The 21,517-nt window shown below is 40.0% G+C and overlaps 2 protein-coding genes and 1 long non-coding RNA gene across 5 annotated transcripts; 2 read left to right on the forward strand and 1 right to left on the reverse strand.

The window, feature by feature from the left end:
• The first annotated feature begins 2,363 nt into the window (after positions 1-2,363).
• LOC117462384 (caytaxin-like) lies at positions 2,364-12,149 on the forward strand. Of its 2 annotated transcripts, XM_034104592.2 has the most exons (14): positions 2,364-2,642; positions 2,929-3,153; positions 5,313-5,419; positions 6,960-7,003; positions 7,094-7,321; positions 7,460-7,618; positions 7,827-7,929; positions 8,254-8,385; positions 8,692-8,778; positions 9,029-9,127; positions 9,536-9,571; positions 9,678-9,725; positions 10,058-10,104; positions 11,424-12,149. In XM_034104592.2, the coding sequence occupies exons 3-13, from the start codon at positions 5,343-5,345 to the stop codon at positions 10,095-10,097; spliced, it is 1,053 nt and encodes a 350-aa protein (XP_033960483.1). In that variant the 5' UTR covers positions 2,364-2,642; positions 2,929-3,153; positions 5,313-5,342; the 3' UTR covers positions 10,098-10,104; positions 11,424-12,149. The 2 variants fall into 2 exon arrangements, with proteins under 2 accessions (XP_033960483.1, XP_033960484.1); XM_034104593.2 differs by lacking the exon at positions 2,364-2,642 and having other exon boundaries at positions 2,717-3,153.
• Positions 7,220-21,240, reverse strand: LOC117462386 (uncharacterized). The gene is made up of 6 exons (XR_004553816.2): positions 21,155-21,240; positions 20,695-20,893; positions 8,729-8,845; positions 8,309-8,364; positions 7,449-7,596; positions 7,220-7,308 (listed from the first exon to the last, which is right to left on the reverse strand). It is a non-coding gene; the product is annotated as an uncharacterized lncRNA (long non-coding RNA).
• LOC117462385 (nicotinamide riboside kinase 2-like) lies at positions 13,981-16,588 on the forward strand. Of its 2 annotated transcripts, XM_034104596.2 has the most exons (8): positions 13,981-14,157; positions 14,253-14,343; positions 15,164-15,212; positions 15,415-15,580; positions 15,692-15,763; positions 15,850-15,956; positions 16,109-16,194; positions 16,320-16,588. In XM_034104596.2, the coding sequence occupies exons 1-7, from the start codon at positions 14,132-14,134 to the stop codon at positions 16,192-16,194; spliced, it is 597 nt and encodes a 198-aa protein (XP_033960487.1). In that variant the 5' UTR covers positions 13,981-14,131; the 3' UTR covers positions 16,320-16,588. The 2 variants fall into 2 exon arrangements, with proteins under 2 accessions (XP_033960487.1, XP_033960489.1); XM_034104598.2 differs by lacking the exons at positions 13,981-14,157; positions 15,164-15,212.
• Positions 21,241-21,517: the final 277 nt, after the last annotated feature.

The raw sequence follows: 21,517 nt of genomic DNA on the forward strand, positions 1-21,517 counted from the left end.
ATGGTCACTTTTTTCCAAAAAATAATACAGCTGTGGTTTAAAGTGCTTTCAGTGACGCACACTAAAAAAGTTATCATCCCCTTTGGTAACATATTTGATTCACATGGAACACTGTAGCTTAATTCAAAAATATGTTACTCAGTCCTAGGTACAAGGGAAGCCGGGAATAGTGAAAGGAAGAAGTGGAACACTAAAATACAACATATACAAATTATCAAAATGAACACCTTGTTTTACACATTTCCAAAACTGAAATCTTGGCTATTTAGTGTGAAAATGATTAGACTGTATCAATAATTTGTGGCTGGAGTAAAACGGCTGAAGAGCTTAGCTCATAATTGGAAGCCTATGGAAAGTCTTTATCTTGTCAACAAGATGCAGCAGGATAGACACCCTAGATGTAGGCCACGGCTGTCTAGCTCATGAACAAGTAGTCATTACTAAAGTAGACATAATACAATAAATACATGCTCTTATGTCTTAATTTCTTAATTTTCAATGTCTAAATATCAGCAGGAACATCATAAATGTATCTGAATTGCAAACATCTGTAATAACTAGTTGTAAAAGGAAGCTTCACAAACATATACACATTTTTAAAAAATCATATTGTTCTTCATTTTTCAGGTTAAAAGCACCCAACAGCCAATGCCTTTATTTTTTACTAAACTGCAATGTTAATTATCCTTTATTTAGCAAATATGTCTGAACTTTTAGGAGTTCATTGACTTTGTTTAATATCTGTCTCAGTTTAATCCTGTACGGTCCTTCATGAAGCACAGTATACCCTTGTTAAAGGTCATGTCCTGATGGGACCGATGTTGCCAGTGGATTTGGGATTTAAGGGGATTCAAGAAGCTGTAAGATAATTAAAAACTCCCTGATCAGCCGTACTGTTCGTTGCTGTTGCCATATATTGTCTTCCTAAGACTCAGTATTTTTGGTATGCTTTGTACTTAACACCTCCTTGACTTTTAATCTCTGTACCTAACAAAGAATTAATAAGGCTCTGCACATTAGACTCATAGGACTTAAGACCACCTTATAACAGAAGATCTGTTTAAATGACTCCTGCCATGGGCCAAAATGTCCAACTTTAAGAGTAATTGTAAGTGTAATATTCCTGATCTCAGGCCATTCATGTGATTGACTTCAGTTCCATTGTAGGACACACACTGTATAACAGTTAAGCTCACCCCAAAGGTACAAATGTTTCACCAAAAAAGTTCTTTAAAACCCCCATCTTTGTTATGCTATGCCCCCTTCTCAAAGATCTGGAGATCCTTTAGAAAAAGCTAACTAGCTGTGCTGTTCAAACCAGGGAAATCCTCCATTACCTCCTCAGTGTCCTCTAGTGGTGATGCAGAGGCCTTGCAGACTGTAGTTCTTTATCTAGATCTAATACTGTGTGTATTATATTCTTCCAATGAAACTTTTCTATGTAAATTACACAAACGTATTGTTACAACTTGATGTTAAAATATCTACTCAGTGATTTTTATTTTTATATACATATTCCTTCATTTCCCCTGAGATCTAGTTGATGCTTGTTTCAGAAAGGTAAGATCTACAATGTCCTTTTTTTCTGTATTCATACTGTAACTATTTTACAGTTTTGTTTTCAATTGGGTCAATTGGGCTCCTCTGTGGTTTTTGGCTTCATCCTGTTAAAACCATCTCCGAATCCACATCCTCCGCACCTTTCCCCTCACCTATTTCATGGTCAAACATAAGAATTCCTTCAGGTTTACACTTGTTCTACTCCAGTCTCTTACCCCTGCCTTTGGGACTTCATCAAGAGGTCAGTCCAACTTATTTATCTTACACAAATGAGTAGTCCAGCTCACTATTCCTTTCTTGAGGTGTCTTTCAAGGGGAACACTCTACCACCATCTGGTGGCAGCACTGTCAACACGCAGGACAAATATAATTATTAGTGACCCAGTTTCACATGGGCACTGAATATAAATACATATTCAATATTACTTTATGGTACAGCCATTGAGTTCTTTAATCAATGTGGTTTTGGTTTTAACCACCCAATGCTGCTGTATTTTCAGCATCTCCCAACAGTACTGGCTCTGTAGAGAAATACACGTGTTTATTCACAAGTCTGGTCATGTTGCGGTATTTCAGTGTGCAAGTAGCGTTATTAATAGAAAACTGCAACAAACCCAAAATGCATTTTATTTCTGCTAAGCAGCCAATGGCGGGAGAAGAATAGGAAACTGTGTCTGCCCCCAGAGGGTGATGAGTGCAATGCCAGAGAGCGAGCCCTCTGTGTAACTGACATGGCCCAGAGCTGGGTGCAGCTGTGAAGAGAGAAGGGAGAGGGAGGGAGGGATGTAAGCGTTACAGCAGGGAGCAACAGAGAAGGAGGGGAATGTATGTGGAGGAGGGGTTTATCAAGAGTGAGAGAGCTTAAAAGTGATGGGGAGAAAAAGCAAGAGAGAGAAACTGCGTGTGTGTGAAGGAGGAAGATGCTGTTGCCAGGGAACAGCAGTGAAGTAGAAACGTCCATCTTTACCAGCTCGCAGGAGGATAGAAACATGTTACATCATGGGTGCAAAATGTACTGAACGTGAGGAGAAGGAAAACAGCTGATCCGGACTCCCAGCAGCCCCGGGAGAATCCGAGAGAAGGTAGGCAGGTGTGATTACATAACCACCACAACACATACGGGTGACAGCATCACATCAGGATTAGAGCCTGGGGAGGGGGCATTAGTGTTGGTAGAGGGAGGAGGGGGATTCAGCAGAGGCTATCAGAAATGAATGTGAGGAAGAGGAATAGAGAGTGATCATCGTGAGAAGGGCTGAAAGCGAAGGACGAGGATTATCTTTTGTCCAGAAAGCAGCATGGATTCTGACTGAAAAGAGATGAAAACACGGTGTGATGATCCCATTCTGTTAACCGTTCTCCCTACAGGAGGATACGACTTCTCTCTCAGCCTCCATCAAAGGCATCAGTGAACAGCAAGACACGTCCTGCAGCCCAGATCCTGAGCACGAGTGTCCCACATGCAGATGTAAACAAGGATGACCCTCATTCTGCTCAGGCAGATTTAAGGAGGAGGAAGGAAATAAAGAGGAGATTCTGAAAGCAGATCAGCCGCTCCTAACGGCAAAGAGGAAGTTATCCCTATCACATAATGTGAGTACCCTGACTTTAACCTATTGATTGATTTTCAGTCAGTGACATTTAATGTATTTTTTCTGCTACTGTTTGTGAGTCAAATGACTGAGATGGTGTTTCAGATGTAGAATGGATCACAGTCGTGACAGAAAAGCTTTTCTCCTCCCACAAGAACTTGATGGCCCAATAAAAGTAAATTCTCAATCAGCTTCTTTATCTTGATGCCTGCCTAATCTTAACAGATTTCTTTTATTTCACAACAGTTGTTATATTTACATAATATATGTTTGTCTGTGACACCATTCATTTGGAAAAAGGTGGCCTCGTACTTTTTGTGTACCAATCAGGATTTAATCTGCAATGCCGTTCGGTCCTGATGAAGAAGATTAACTCTATTGTCAGGAGTTCAAATTCTTGTTAAATGATATCTAAATATGTTTTAGCTCTTATTTCGGCTTATTGGGTCCTACATTTTAAGTGTATTAAAGACATTTTTATTTGATTTCATTTTAAGCTAAATATTCAGGGTTCTCTTGTCTGTAATTTGTAGTAAAACAAGTTGGGAAAGAACTGAAAGTTCCTTTTATCAGTGGCTCTACTGATGCCTATCTCCAAACAGTAGGCCACGTAAATGTTATCATAATGCAGAAGAGGAAGTAATAACGATATGTTCTATTCAAGTGAAAGCTCTACTGCTTCACTGACATTGTTCTTACTGTATGTCAAAGTAAGATAGAAAAATACAGCTTCTTTATCTTGAGTGTGTGAGTTTGTTTGGATAGGCACAACGCAGTGAAAAGCTGAACAAGTTATTGTTTAGGCTGCCCTGCCATCTGGACTCAAATCCCTAACAAACACATGCGACTGCACCATTACTGTGTGTCCATCAATCAGCAGTTCACTGTATGAGCAGCTGAGCCTTTACGAGAGACATCTGCGTGGACAACACACCACACGCACTGACCTGCTGTTTCCGTGTGAAATGTGCACTTCTCAGCTCACACCCTCTTTCAGTCTTTATTTAGCCGGGAAACTAATCATCTCAGACTGCTTTTTGTTGTTGTGTGAGAACAGAGGAAGTCAGTTTAAAGTGAGATTTAACCAGAAGGATCTTAATAAAAGGGGCTTTCAGGATTTCCCTATCAAGCTCATATCAAACACTGCAACTTTGTATGGGATAGTACAGTCAGTGTAAACAAGTCTGTTGTTCAGAGAAGCCAGTGACAACACAGCAGCTCCAGCAGCATGTAGCCTGAGGGCCTGAGCCTTTTAGTCCACTCTTTCCAGTATAGGCTCTGATGTGTCTCACTATAGCACATCAGTGCCATCCCAATGGACAAATGGACTGTGTTAACGTCTGCTGCAGCATGAACTCTGACCGTATGTAGGAAGAACACTCCTCCCCCATTGGCACATTCTGACACATACTGTTTACTCATCATGACTGATCCTTGTATGACATCCTGCAAAATCAGAAACAAACAGTAAAGCTTTCAACTTGTATGATTCGCTTGTATCTCCCTGAGGTGCTGTATGAGCAATGTGGTGTTTTATTTTGGTCTCCATTCCCCCGTGATGTAGGGAAAGGAAACCCACTGGGACTTATTTTAGCCAATGTTGTATTACAATGGCATTATCGTACAATATTTGCCCATGAGAGATAGCATCAGTGTTTGAAGTCTCTTGCTTTTTGGATCTCGCAATTGCTATGTATCATGCTTGTTAGGAAAGGATAACGTTTGTGGTTTTGTAAGGTTGGATTTTGTACACCTATGTTATGTTTTCTAGCTGCAGTCCATACTACTTGATGATAGCTCCTAAAAGCTACAGTACACTGGTATTGTGAATAGGATTGGCCTAGTGTACTTTTTTGTATTGTAGTGTATTGCTTTGAACCAAAATAAACCTCAATTATGCCCACAATGAAATTGGATAGTTTCTTTCATTCAACCCTCCCTGCATGGTCAACATGCAGGTATTTCCATCTCCACACCTTCAGTTTGTAACTCTGTCTGTCGCAAGCTTGTCTCAATTATAATTCTCAAACCAAAATTCATAATCCTGCTTTAATCATCAGGGTTGCGTAAAATGGGTGGAGTTCCCATTTAACACAGCAACACTCTTTAACTCTTCGTCTCCTACTGAATAAGTCTGTTTCATTTGTTTTTCAACCACAGTGAGCTGAAGCCCGTCCTCCTCTGCAGAGGATGGGTACAGCAGAAGCCACTCTACGCATGGACAGCATGGAGGTCAAGGACGAGTGGCAGGATGAAGACTTCCCCAGGTGTGTGTGTGGGTTTGCCTGAGAGAGAGAGCCTGTGTGTGTGTGTGTGTGTGTGTGTGTGTGTGTGTGTGTGTGTGTGTGTGTGTGTGTGTGTGTGTGTGTGTGTGTGTGTGTGTGTGTGTGTGTGTGTGTGTGTGTGTGTGTGTGTGTGTGTGTGTGTGTGTGTGTGTGTGTGTGTGTGTGTGTGTGTGTGTGTGTGTGTGTGTGTGTGTGTGTGTGTGTGTGTGTGTGTGTGTGTGTGTGTGTGTGTGTGTGTGTGTGTGTGTGTGTGTGTGTGTGTGTGTGGGAGCAGTTTGTCTGATTTGTGCACAGGCTTTGACAAACAGGCCCAGCTATGATGCAGAGTTACTGGCGTGTGTTTAATGGTGAAAGGCACCAGGTGTGTTCTTTCCTTGATGTAGCCGTTATCTGTTATGAGATTATGATGCATCAAACAATGGTGAACAAACTAGAAACTAGCACAGAGGGGAAAAAAGGACAGATTAAACACGTCACTGTGTCCAGCAATGGAAAAAAAGCCAAGCAAGCACTGATTAACTGGCAAGCCCCATTTCTACAGCTGAGGAAATGTGGTTATGAAATAGAAGTAGGGGAAAGGACATCCAGTGTATTCACAAACACATTTGTACATAGTGTATCAGATGATTTGGTCTTTATTTGATAGGTTTCTGTAAGAAGTTGTCTTAGTATTACAAAAATAGAATAATATAACAATGGTATCCTGGTAGCTCAGCTTGTGAAAGCTTATACGATACTAATGATGTCATTGGAAATGAGAAGAGGAATAATGAGTGTGTATAACAATACATGTGTTGCAGTTTAAACGTAAGAGCAACATTTTACAACGATCTTAAAGGGCTTTTTCAATGCAAAATGTTCTACTTCCCACTGTCTTATCCACTCTTGAATGTCTGTTGATGCTGTAAACGTACCTCTACAAAGCTACAACACACAGCGACAACTTAATAACAGCAATTATGCCAAAAGCTCCATCAACTCGCCTGTACTCGCTGTTTTAGGGCGTTGCATGCATGTCTGTTAATGTCTGTGTCTTTCTCTCTCTGTGTGTCTGTGTGTGTTGGTGTGTGTTGGTGTGTGTTGGTGTGTGTACGAGGCTACCTACTGTAATCTAGCCCTCTTGTGCCCCAGCTGTCTTATTATAATGTCGAAGGGGGAGTTGGTAATTACAGATGTTGCTTTCTCACGCAACACATATTGATTCCCGTACACACCATTGTTAATGAACAATAGCGCCACTCCAAAAAAAGAGAAGAGGGAGGAATTGCTAGGAACGATTTCTCATGCTTTATAAATCATTTCAGGTTTTTATTAAACATGTAGCAAATAATTTAATGTAAATGTTAAATGTTGATGCTTATAACTAGCAATTTAAAACAAACATCAGGACAGTTGTTAACTACATAAGAGAAAAACAAAAGGCCAAAGCTCAAATATATTTCATAAATATGTCATTTTATTTGTATTTATAGAGTTTCCATGTCATTGTATTTTTGTTGATTGTTCATACCTTTCTCTGCAGGCCACTACCAGAGGATGGAGATGGCCTCACTGACAACAGAACCAGTAAGTGGAGTAAATACACATCATTCACTAAACATATATTTTATTTTTAAAGATGTACTGTGCCTAAACTTTTATGGCCCGTCTGTCCAGATCATCCCACCACTCTAAATGTGGGCGAGACCATGGCTCAGCGTAAGCGCCGCACGCTGGTCGCTCCCGACATGAACCTGTCCCTGGATCAGAGCGAGGGCTCCGTGCTCTCTGATGAGTTTCTGGAAACACCCGACGACCTGGACATCAACGTAGACGACATGGAGACTCCTGATGAGACGGACTCGCTCGAGTTCATCAACAACGGCAACGAGCTGGAGTGGGAAGGTCGGACAGGAATTATTGAAAATTGACAACTTAACATGATCACCATTGAGGAAGTAAAACGTATTTGTTAAGGTTAAGGGATGCATGCTGGCGAAGTAAGGTTAAACAATCAAACCGTTGTCTTCACCTTGTGTCCAGATGACACTCCTGTGGCCACTGCAAAGCGTCTTCCAGGGGAAAGTGACGAGGAGAGAGACTCATCTGGCCGCCTGTGGCGAACAGTGATCATCGGTGATCAGGAGCAGCGGATTGACATGCAGGTCATCAGACCGTACCTGAGGGTGGTCACACATGGAGGTGAGTTAAATACGGAGTGCTTGTATTATTTTAATAATATCTGAGTGTTTGTTTGAATGTGTGCGCTATTGGTTTTGAAAGAACAATACTAAAAGGATATATTTGGCATGTTTTACCCTTGTTTTGGTATTGTTTAAAGACCTCCATGATAATGTCATACTCTGCCAATACAACAGCCATGATAATGAACGTCTATCTATCCTCTCAGGATATTATGGAGAGGGTCTGAATGCCATCATCGTGTTTGCAGCCTGCAACCTTCCTGACAGCGGCTGTGAGGACTACGCGTACATCATGGAGAATCTCTTCCTGTAAGATCCATTCTGGTCTCGTAGAGGACTTCCTCATTAGCATACTGTGTTCTGAGCCTTTTGAAAGCATCGTTCTTTTACTTTATTCTCTTTGTTACTGTATAGTTGATCAAAGGATAGGACTGGAGAAAATGTTTCTAGGGAATATGCAAATATTTAAGATCGTTATAAAGATCAGAAGCTAGAAATGAAAGATGAAGACTTGTTTTGGCTTAAAAAAAACGCTACTCTGTGAACATTGGAATTATTTCAGGTAAAGTTTTTTCAATTCCAGACGTTAATGCACAGTTTGAGTCGGATCTGAGTGGTTTGCTCCGCCCTCAGGTACGTTGTGAGCAGCCTGGAGCTGCTGGTGGCAGAAGATTACATGATCATTTACCTGAACGGAGCGACTCCTCGCAGGAAGATGCCGGGCATCAGCTGGCTGAAGAGATGCTACCAGATGATTGATAGGAAGTAAGAGAACAAAACTATATTTAAAAAACTGAATCCTTGCTTTTTAAAGCACTTCCACATAAAGCATACGACTGGATACATGAGAACTATTAGTTATTGAAAACTGACTTTTGAATATAGTTTGCTGTTGTTAAACGCCGCTCCCATATACTTCAATTTATAAACATTTCTAAATGTTTGGATTATTTATTCACCGTGAAGGCATTGTTTTATAAATGTTCTTCACAAATGTAAGGTTGATTAAGAGATTGACATACAAGGGATCATTTTGGGAAAGCTTCATAAAAATGTGAATTTCTCTTTCAGACTGAGAAAGAATCTGAAATGTCTCGTCATCGCTCACCCAACGTGGTTCATCCGGACCGTCCTGGCCATCTCCAGACCTTTCATCAGGTGAGGACACAGTCTCTGTGTTTGGTAGTCCATCCATCTTTCCTCTGAGTTATATATCGGCTCTTTTCTAAACAAAAGAAAGAAGATAAATTAGAGTCATGACATAATCCATTTGTTTTTAAATTCAAACAATTAGAGAACTAAAAGAGTAAGAGCTATGCTTACTCGCCTTGGATGGCATTGATACAAGTAAATATTGAAATTGGATCATTGTGACAGTTATTGCATGTTGTTGATTTTATTTCTGCAGCGTGAAGTTCATGAATAAAATCCGCTACGTTCACACCCTGGAGGAGCTCAGTCAGATCATCCCCATGGAGCACGTGCAGATCCCTGAGTGTGTGCTGCAGTGAGTACTCTGAGCCAGCAAGGGTCACTGCTGACACACTAAACATGGCTGCCACGGGTTTCAGTAATAATACCTCCTGCTCACAGAACAGTGATGGACCTACATCTGAGCAAAGCTGTATTGAATTCACTAATATTTAGTTTGTGTAATGCATTTATGTTATTGCTCTTAGACAGTAAATTGGTAGATAAGATATTGCCTGCAGAGTAAATGCTGATTTAGTGTCGACAGGATTTGAGTAAAAACTGCTGTTTTTTAACAAACTATAGGTGGGTTAACTTTAGTTTAATCGGAGGCTTTGCAATACAGTGCAAAGTTAAACAAAGTAAACTTGTGATTTTCAAAAGCACACTGCTGTGGAATTTTAGCTTCTTAGCATGTTGACATTTCTATTCTGATTTCTCAAAGGTATGATGAGGAGAAGTTACGATCACAAAGTGAAAGGTGAGCATTACATTGTCACGTGATTCTGTTAAAAAGAGTTTTGATGCATTTCTTATTTTTCCTGTATATAAGTAGTATCATTAATAATTGCCTGTCTTACTTACAGACTTGAGCAAGAGCAGCAGCCGACAAAACCAACACTAGCTAAAGAAAGGTGACCTCATTTTGCAGTGCATACTGTGCAGTGCAGTGCCATATGGAAACTGATAAAGTGAACATGTTTTACTTCTGTGTTCATTTATTATTTTATGTATCATGTCACCTACATAAATTGCAACTTTATTTGAGTAAGATAAGATCCTAGAATGAGACAGCTACCATCATGCGAACATACGATGTATAAGGCTACAAAATCAAACTGTGTTTATTCTCTATATATCAAGTGAAAGCCACTTCCTCGAAACACAGATTGGCAACAGAAAAGCAACCTAATATGGGCTGGATCACCTAAATATATATAAATGTACTTTAATCTGTTATTTCCAGGCCAAAGTCAATGATAGCCGAGGTTGGCCGTGACATCTGACATTAAGGTAAGCGCTCTCGTTGACATAACTGCCTTTCCAACCTGCTCCAGCCAGGCTGGTTTGTAATGTCAGCCCGCTGTAACTAATCTCTGGGAAATGTTCTCGCACACACGCATGCTTATGAGCCTATAAGAGACATGATATAGTAAATCACAGAAAAGCTGGAAGATAGCCTGTGTGGAGTTTTGGTTCGCTGAATAAAGGTCTTCAGGTTCAGCCGTCGGATCAGGGAAACCAGGAACGTACAGTATCGTACCGAGTCAAGAGAGCCCACCAGCAGAAAGTATTAGATTACTAAAACCCTCTCTTCAAAAGATGAACATCTTATTTAATTTTTCAGTCACGTATAAAACAAGATTTATGTTTTTTTTTGTCGAACAGTATTGTCAATTACATTATTTGTGATTTTGCACTGTTGGTCATGTTGGTCATTTTTTACTGTTTCTTTGAGTTATCTGGATTGTTTGCAGTGTTGTGTGCGCAAACAGAACATAGATGGCTAGCTCCAGGAGGAAGCTGAAGCATGCACATGTTTCTTGCACAAGGATCCCCTTCATGTTTTGAAAATGCTAAACGGTATTGCTTGCACATAAATAATCATTTGTAATAATAAAATAAACAACCTTGTCAACAATGTCCTTCTCCGAGAGCACTAGACCAGAATAATAATGCTGTTTAATTAATGTCGATCATCAAGTGCAGATAATTCTTCTGCCAAGTCATCTTTAGTTCTATAAACTGAGACTTCTAGTGAATCCAAGAAGTGTTAGGTGATCCTCTAACATCATATTCCCCTTCGTACCCGTGTTACATAAAGCACAGCTGCTGATCTCTTTAAGCATGCACACAACCAATCAATCCTATTTTTAATGGCCTGTGCAACAGGTCCGGCAAATTGATCTTCAGCGCACTGCCAGTCCTGAAATTGGGGGAAATACCCGTCGCAGCAGGTTCTGGGTGGGTTAGGCTGGGTGTTGGGGGTTATTTTAGAACCCCCCCCCCCCCCTGCTGTGCTGTCCTGCTGACTGTCTACACAGCCTTTCCATATATCAAAGCAGCTATCAGACATGGGACTGGCTGATATCTCAGGAATGGACACCATCTCCAAACTAAATACCAGGGGAGGAAGCAGAGGAAAAATATATAGGCAACATGTCAAGACTGATTTAGTTTAGATGTAGTGCATGCTTACTGACACACTGCCACAACAAGGATTATATAGGAAATGTTTTATTAAGAGATACATACATGTCAACAGATATCTTTGAGACTGTCGGGTTATGGAAGAAGCACAAATAATGAAATTGTGTTTATTTGTGTTACAGAGCTTTAAAAGGAAGAACCAATGGGGGACATTCACTCATAACATGGGAGCACGCCCATACCAACGTTTTTAAATCTCCTGACTGGATTCATTAGATACAAGACGATCATTTCTCAAACTATTATTTTCCATGACATGCTTGCTTCTAACTAAAAACGAATTTACTCCAAAGCAGAACAAGCTAAATCAAAAAAGGCATCTGCTCCCTGCATGTCAAGTGGAGCTTAATTCAAAGCATGAATTCAACCTTATAAATGAAAAATTACTCAAGCATCTTCCGACAAGGCATGAAATATAAGTGTAAATACTTCTGTATATATTTTTGAGAAAGGTGCTTGCACAGATGTGCACACATGTTTTGTTTATTGATATGAGTGGAATGGGTATTGTTTGGTTCAATGGCCGTTAATTGGAAAATAATGTGCAATGCTGTTGTCCCTCTCAGACCTCCAGATGTTACAGATGTTCCTGATGCAAACATGTGTTCCAGTCTTCACGTTTCCCAGTTTGATATGCAGGTGGCATGCTTGTTTATTTCCTTCTGTCTCATTTGTTTCTGTCAGTTTTAAAGTCACTCATTATGTTTCAAAGATACTTTTACCAAATGGAAAATATACATTGTTACAGATTAAAAAGATATATTTAAAAGAGAGATAGTTTAATTAAAAAAGTGTTATTTATGAAAATGTGCCATTTACTGTTTGTAAAAAAATAAATGAACTAAAAAAAGCTTTTTTATTCATGCTATACCTCTTAAACGTAACCTTGACTTCTGATACAGGACATGTACATTATCGCTTATATTTACATCTTTTTATTGCCTCTAAATATATTTCAGGTTGATCCAGGCAGTCATGAGGGTCTCGATGTTCTTTGTGTGACCTGAAAGTCCTTTGTTGCTCTGCTTAGGGGTCATTTGGGCAATCTGAGGGACCCTTCGTTACGAGTAAGGTATTATAACAATACATAATCCCTTATAAACAATACGATAAAACAAATTCAGATATTAAAACAATGAACAATTCTTTACAGAACATTTGTTTGTTTGCTAAATTAGCAATGTCAATAATTTGACAGCATCCCTGTGGGCATACTCTTAGAAAGTTATTTTAAACTGAATATGGAATATTGTGTGTCTTCCGGGTCATAAAGGGAAAGTATGCAGCACATGCTTCACGGGTCTGGTTCGTGCCCTACAGAATGTCTGAACGGGACACTTTTATAATTCCAAATTCTCAGAAATCATTTTCCAAGAATTAAAAATGTTCAGTTCACTAACATGACCCAACAAAACCACATCAAGGCTGCAAACCACTTTGATATGAGAGAAATATTATGGTCACATGGTGTCAACAGACCCTCCCTGTGAGTGTCATGGCGGTGAAACGTCAACTCTGAACATGAAACCATGTGCTCTGTTACCTGGGACTCAAAGTTCACCTCTCACACACTTATTACTGAGATAAGAGTTTAAAAACATTATTGCACAGACACAATAGTGGCACGAGATTGCACACAGCTGGAGGTGTGCAAAGGGATTATAAAACGGATCGGTTTTATCAGACTTGACTCGAGACATTAATTTGAGGACATTAACTCGAGACACTAACTCGAGACACTGCGGTCACATGGCGGTCGGCCATGCACTCCAGCCGGTTGCATCATAAGTATGCGTGACGCTGCAGGCAGACACACAATAGCCGACTAAATATAGCTCTGGTGGTTTTCACCCAACCGGTGCTGTCTACACATGGAAAACCTTCCTCTAAAAAACACAAATAACAAGGTTTCTCTCTTAGCTGTCATACAGATGTCTCAGTGAGAGGATTTTACTTTTATACTCTGACATATAACAGTGAATTGTATTGGATGTAGAATTTGCTTCCTTGTGAACTTGTTTGCTTACAAACAGTACAAATCACTTGAGGGGATGCTTCTACTTTTACACTTGTTGTATCCTAGAAACAGTCAGTCATGTATTTACTTGACATTTTTTGTTTGATATGAATAATATCCATCACATGAACACAGGCTTTATTATTCAAATACTGCCCTCAATATATTTTGAAACAGTGACAAATTAAGTAGTGAGACTATAGTTCTGGTGTCGCCCTAAATTAATGGTGACAACTTTAAGCAAACTTTATTCTATTTTCAACGGAGATTTTTTGCATTACTTTATATTTAAAGTCTTTGAATTGATATCGAGTGATTAGTTTAGTTTAAAAGTCAAATGTATCTCAAATAAATTAATATTTGACAAGCTCTAAACTGCACCAGTAGCTTTTGGTCTGAGACTCCACATGTGGCTCTTTCCAAAAAGACAGAAATATTTGTTTGTGTCTTTACTGTGTATCTATATGTTCTCCGACCCCTGCAGCAGGTGGAATATTTGGGATCTACTTTCATGCAACTGTGAGGGTCCCACTGTAACCCCCCCCCCCCCCCCCCCCCCTGGTGCTGCATGGCTGCTTATAGGCTGCAGGAAAAGGAGGTCTATTGGTCAGGGAGGCTGTGACGCTGCAGCTGAATCCTTTATATGTCCGGCAGTGAGATTGTCTATCAATGAAGTAGTAAAAGGGGGGAACGTCTGTGACCGAGAAGGAAAAGGTTTTCACAAGAAGCTTTTCATAGTCTGTTTGCTTTGGGTGGGTTCCCTTCTTTTATTTACTGAATTCCAGAGGTGACCAATAAACAAACAAAGCCAAAATGAAGTTCATCATCGGCATTGGAGGGTAAGTCTTCATTCATTTATTTACCTGCTTGTCTATTGTTGAAACTTAGAAGATAATTCACATCTGTGTTTAATCCAATTATTTTACATTTTCAGAGTGACCAACGGTGGCAAGACCACTTTAACAAATAGACTACTAAAGACATTACCCAACTGTTGTGTGGTGCACCAGGATGACTTTTTCAAGGTAAGCCGAATTAAACTCCTTTAAGTCATTTTGTGTTTAGTGTAAAGCTAAAGCAACTATTGTAATATTGTTGAGTTAATGCAATAATTACTTGTGATAGATTGAATTTGTCATTTTACCCTGAGTTTATTTTATGCTCAGAAAAAAACAAAAAACTCCAATGTGACTTACAGTAGTCCTGTCATCACAATAGCCTGGTGTTACATCTGGCTGATTGTCTCCTGGACAGCCAATGAAAGGGCTGAGCGTCCCCACTTAAAGTCAGACTTTGTCCAATCAAGTTCTGCAACCAGCTTTTTGCATAATTATTCAACTCAATATTTTTAAATTAACCCCATATATATTTCCGTGCTACATGCAGGACCCCTAAAGGCTGATTGACCATCAATCACCAATTTCATATAATATTTTAAAAGATAATTAATGGCATGCTCCCGCTTATATCACGTATTTCTTCTATAGCAATACATAAAAATCGCACATTTTAAATCCAAAAACGCCTTCAGATTTATTCTTATAAGTAAAATAGCCTGCAACACTTTGCTTAAGTAGCTAGCTAATGTTATTGTAAATGTAAGGTCACAGCAAGCGTTTCGACCCTTCTGCAAAGTTTTAAAAGATTTTAAGAACGCTGTGTCCTAAGTTATTGAAACCAACATATTGCAAACGCAACACTGAAAACTATTTTCAACCGCACCAAAAATGGTCCCTTAGTGCTACTTTTGGTGGAGACGAGTCCTTGCCCTGTCCTGTCCAGGTGTGATCAGCTCCGACTGCTTACTAGGTTGCAGCAATGTTTTATTGGTGACTGTTATTTCAGAAACCCGATCAAATAGAAGTCGGCGACGACGGCTTTAGACAGTGGGATGGTAAGAACGGATTTTGCGTAGGAAAACCATGCAGTAATGTACTTTTTCTTTCCTGCACATTTCTTACAATTTGGTAACCGTAAACTTTGTGAATGCCTCAAACATTCACTATCTTTGACCGATGTGTGTAACAGCACATTGGTGAAGAGCGTAGTTTCCTTGTGTGGTGAAGCCTGTTCTTTTCTCTCCTCTCTTTGTTCAGTGATCAACGCCATCGACATGGAGGCTATGGTTAGCACCGTGAAAGGCTGGCAGGAAAACCCTGTCAAGTTTGCCCTCTCCCACGGCGTCAGCATGTCACCTGAATCCACCACAGAGGAGGGGATCCATATCCTCATTGTGGAGGGGTTCCTCATCTACAACTACAAGTGAGTTGCAAGCCATCTTAATCAGTTTTCCACTCAAGTTCTCAAATGTAACCTACAGGCGTCTTGACCTTGATTAGCTGTTCACTAACCTGAGCCTCGCTTCCCCCTCAGGCCTCTAATTGACGTCTACGACAAATGTTTCTACATTTCCATTCCTTATGAGGAGTGCAAAAAGAGGAGAAGGTAACACGTCAACACCGCAACGTTGACAGATTCTACTTGAGTATTGGACAGGCTATAAAATGACTTGATTGGTTATCTATCTGCAGTACAAGGACATACACCCTCCCCGACCCCCCCGGCCTGTTCGACGGCCACGTCTGGCCCATGTACTTGAGACACAGGAAAGAAATGGAGGACAACTGCGAAAGAATAGGTATGCCGAAACTGAAATCTGAAATAACAAATCAACGCCCTTTAATGTTCCTACTTTGCTTGTACTCCATATTGACGTCCCTAATGACAAAATAGCTTTATCTGCTACCTTTTGACAACAAATTCATTTCTAATGTATATTTTTCTGTACAGCGTATCTCGATGGAATGACATCAAAGGACGATATCTACAACAAAGTATATGAAAGTTTTCAGAACGGCCTGCTGAACAACTTATAGGTACATTTAAAATATAATCTTTAATATTTTCACCAACAGTGTGACAGTGACAGTGTTATTAACCCTCTCCTTTCTCTCTCTCTCTCTCTCTCTCTCTCTCTCTCTCTCTCTCTCTCTCTCTACAGCAGGATGAGGATAACAGTGGAGCTGTGTATAGACTTGTAAATATAACTTTGAGCACATGTGTAGTTCTAGCCTGATTTGTAAATAGTTAATCCTGTAATTAAGCACCATATTGTTATGGTCCTGTTTTTTCTAAAGATAAGACACATCTGGACGTCCCAGTGTTTAACACCAGGGACGGATCACAACACTGATCTGTATGTGAACCTATAAAATACCCACTGGGAGGAAGGATTTGTGTCTCGTAACTGAATGAAACGAATGAATCCGATTTGTGTTTCCTGTCTTCATTTGAAATGCACAAACAAACACACACACACACACACACACACACACACACACACACACACACACACACACACACACACACACACACACACAGAGTCACAGACCTCACATCACAAACATGTGTGTGATAATGATTGAAAACATCCTGTGGCTCATAAAGGACACCTCTTATCACCCAGATTAGATTAGAGTTGCATTCAAAGTGTCCTGCTAACCGAATCACACAGATTGTATTCCTGAAACACACAATGGCTGAGCTGTTGCAGTGCACAGGAAGGAGGAACAATTTACAAATATTGGTTAACTTATTTAATCTTCTTTTTAGACAGATAAATATATATATATGTGAAAAGGCCATTTGAGCATCTATGACTGAAACAAAAACTAAACAACCAGGAGCTTTTCGAGTAGTCAAAACCGCTGACACAAGCAACACAAATTAGTGTTTTATTCGCCTATATTTATCAAAGGTGCTACATTTTAGTTATCCACTCAATTGCCTTGAGATGGATGTATAATGACACACCCTTCTCATGTATGAGGGCATTTTCTTCTCTTTTAAGTGGCATCAATTACTTTGATAATATCATTGTTTTACCAATGTTGAATTGGAAAGTGACATATTTGAGCGTTACTGGGGGAGTTTTGTGGCTAACGTTTACATTTCTCCCACAATTTCTAGACTCAAAACTATCATTGAATCATGGTGTAATGTAAAAGGTTAAAGAGCATGTAAACTGATCACCTCCATAGCACTAAATGAAAAATATCTGATTATATTTCTGTAAACCTTGTTAGGGGAATTCTCTTTTCACATCACAGAAAGGTCAGAGCCACAGAGTGCTTTGATAAAGCTTCCCTTCTGTGTTAACAACCCATCCATTAACCTTTCTCTTTTCTAGCCTGTCGCGTCTCATAATAGAAAGAAATATTTCGGTTTTGTCTGCTCAGTTAATGTTATTTTTTGTAAATAAGTAACTGTATTACTGGCCTCAACTTAATCAACACATGGGGTGAAAGTGCTTTTGCTTTTACCGGAAAGGTCCAAACATCTCTGAAAGATCAAATGTTTAAAGTCACACACATCGCTCTTACCCTCAGCCAACACTGTCTGCACAGAAATTAGGGGAGACACGGCCATAAACTCTCCCTTTTATTGATACTTTAATATCAAAAGCCAGTTAATGATAGGGTCACCTTGAGGGTTGTTTGTCATATCTGCGGCTTGAGTCATAAGACAATGACTGGCAGTGACGACCAAGACAACAAGGGATTTAAAGTCCGAGCGTGTATAAATCTTTAGTGTAATTTAGGCTTTTCCAGAATCTGTCTTTCTTGTGAGCGAGAACACTGCACAGTGCTCTGGCAGAGCCTCAGAGGGTGTGTTTGGGGTCTTGTGATACGTTTTTGGGAGTCTTTACATGCCAGCAGTGGGCCTGGAGCAGATCTGCTCTGTCAGTTTATATTTAGGCTTAGCGTCTGTGGTGTCAGGGGAATATTTTTAATGAGTGTACAGCCAATTGCAGTTTGCCACACACTCACCCCACATTTCACCGCCTGCTCTGACTCAGTGGCCGGGCCCCGGTAACATGAGAACCTCATGCTCCCACGTCACCTGACGCCATGGCAACCTCGAAAGTACAGCCGTGGCGTCCATATTTAGGCGGCGAGGCCGCAGACACAGGAGATGAGCGGCTGTCACATGCTGTGCAGAGACCCTGTGTGAGTAAGTGAGGACCCCAAGGCATGTGAACAGTTGGGGTAATGCCACTGAAGGAATGACAGGAATATTTATGTCTACAGTACCTCGCTGTGACTAAACATATGTGAACAACTGAAATCCCCCTATTTAGCACATATAAGCCCTGTATAAACATTACTTAAATGTTTTACACACTCTAATGTAGCTGTTAGCAGGTGTGTAGTCATGTTCTGGTTATATACATCCATAATCTTAATTTTTCATTCAAGGAAGATGTAATATTATGCATTATTTATTTATTTATTTGATTGTCAAAATGTTTTTTATTAAGCCTACTCTTCTCCCCCTATGCTTTTCACCTACATTTCTCACCATACACACTATATATATACTTTATGGCTGCCCATAGGAAGATTTGTTGACAAATAAACACTTATAGCCGCTTGCTACCACATTAAAGTATGTTATGACCCATCTAAGTTTATATACTGCTCATGTTAGGTACAGTAGAGATACAGTGACAGGTGGGCCCCATGTTCCTTATTGAGTCCTTTTTCAAAAGGTCACAAAGTTGTGATTATGTAACTGGCTCTCGGTCCTGATCGGTCTGCACTGACCTAAAACCCACACCAGAGAAATGAATGACATGCATGCTTCCAGCAGAGGAGGGAGGACACAACAAGCAAAAGCTCAACTACAGCCTAGAAAAACATTTTCTTTTGCACTGGAAGAAGAAAAACGCCCCGATAATCAAATCTGAAGTAGTCAACTCACCTTGAAAATGTGAAGTTTAGCTGAGAGATATACACTGAACAAAAATATAAACGCAACACTTTTGTTTTTGCTCCCATTTTTCATGAGATGAACTCAAAGATCTAAAACATTTTCTATATACACAAAATAACCATTTCTCTCAAATATTGTTCACAAATCTGAAAAAATCTGTGATAGTGAGCACTTCTCCTTTGCCGAGATAATCCATCCCACCTCACAGGTGTGGCATATCAAGATGCTGATTAGACAGCATGATTATTGCACAGGTGTGCCTTAGGCTGGCTACAATAAAAGGCCACTCTGAAACGTGCAGTTTTGCTTTATTGGGGGGGTCCGAAAACCAGTCAGTATCTGGTGTGAGGGCCATGGGCCACTCGATTCACAACATTACCCTAACCCTAACCCTAATCCTACCCGTCACACCAGATACTGCCTGGTTTTCGGACCCCCCCAGACCCCCCCAATAAAGCAAAACTGCACGTTTCAGAGTGGCCTTTTATTGTGGCCAGCCTAAGGCACACCTGTGCAATAATCATGCTGTCTAATCAGCATCTTGATATGCCACACCTGTGAGGTGGGATGGATTATCTCGGCAAAGGAGAAGTGCTCACTATCACAGATTTTTTCAGATTTGTGAACAATATTTGAGAGAAATGGTTATTTTGTGTATATAGAAAATGTTTTAGATCTTTGAGTTCATCTCATGAAAAATGGGAGCAAAAACAAAAGTGTTGCGTTTATATTTTTGTTCAGTGTATTTCCACTTTTATGTGGAGTCCAAACATTTTGCTCATTATTTGCCAATAATAACTCGCTTAGTGAACGTTGCAACAAATCCTCAGAATTATTTGAACTACATTTCACAAATATTAGTCTTTAGGAACTACAAATAGTTTTATTGGGTTTCTGCCAATTGAAAAAAGTATTTAGGATAAGTCTGACCTAATATAAAATATATATATATATATATATACATACAACATGTATATATATATATTTTTTTTATATTGACTGGATTGGACCAAGTAATACAAACTAAACATATAGTTTATCCTGTCCACATCTAAAATAAAAATACATACAAACATTGACTCTGTGTCTGCACAGATATTTGGTTACACATTTGTAAAAAGTGCTGAAACAGAAGTATCCTGCAGTCACGCACAGTAAAGCTTAAGGGGCAAGATGACCTCTTAACATCAGCAGGTATTAACATGTCAATCTGGGTAAAGGGTCTAATGGCGGGACGGCTTTTTATAGCTCACATATAAAACATCAGTTTGTCACGTGTAGATCAACCAAAACGTGAAGACAGATAGAGCAGCGTGAGGCAGAGCTGAAACGTGAGGAGAGCTGACCGCGCTGATTTAGGTGAATGTTAATTAACTTTAAGCAACATGCGTGTGACAAGAAACCTGATGATCGACAGTCGTCCAATAACAGATGATTCATCATTTATTAGACACTTCTATTTTAACTCGGGTTAGAAAGAAACAAAGAAAGAAAACACTAAATCCGTTTTATTTAAAAACTCACTTTCAGGAGTAGCTACCATAAAGGGACAACAGTATAATAATGTTCATGTTTTTTCACACATTTGTTCAGCATCTCACCTGCATTGTCTCCCCATGATCTGTAGTAAACCCTCGGGCTTTATCATTTAGTTGCAAACTCCTCAGACTGGCAGTGTGAGGCCTTCAGTGGAAGTAAACAGGTGTATTCCTTGTGTGGATGTTTTCTCGTGGTAAAACCATTTTAAGACCATCATCTTCGTTTAATCTCACAAGAAGCAAAGCTGTGAGCCCTGGATACCTAGATTCATGGGATAAGATATATTCAAAGCGTAAAAAGAATTAGTGGCTCGCTCTGGGAAAGATCTGCTGCTGCTGCTGCTGCTGCTGCTGCTGCTGCTGCTGCTGCTGTGTACCATGCAAACAACCAACAACTTTATTTTATGTACAAGCAACCCTATAGTTCACAGTAAAGATTAGTTTTTTGTGGCAACATTTGTTGTGATTTGTTTACTTTCAGGTCAGACACACAAGAAAGACTAAATTTAACATTAATACTTACTGGCTAAACTTTGTGGGTTACATGTCCTGCTCGGGAAGTCTTGTGCCAAACCAGTGCCGAGGATCTGTGGCTCTTATAAATCTGGAGTGCTGCACTTTGGAGCAGGCAGGGGGAGGTGTCCTTGACTAAGAATAGAAAAGCATGCAGGCTCAACGTCCTGATGCCCTATTTGGATGAGGAAACACACACCACGGCACAGCAGGAGAGAGGTGACACACACTGAGCTCTGCCTGACTCTGTGTGTGTGTCCCATCCGTGACCCATATCAAACTATCTGAGTTTATTACCTGAAAGCAGAATCATAGTGACATCTCAATTTTTAAGCCACGTGGGAAAACATTGAGTTTAATAGGTTGTTTTTGC

Source organism: Pseudochaenichthys georgianus, chromosome 17 (genome assembly GCF_902827115.2).
Source record: "Pseudochaenichthys georgianus chromosome 17, fPseGeo1.2, whole genome shotgun sequence".
Taxonomy (NCBI): Eukaryota; Metazoa; Chordata; class Actinopteri; order Perciformes; family Channichthyidae; genus Pseudochaenichthys; species Pseudochaenichthys georgianus.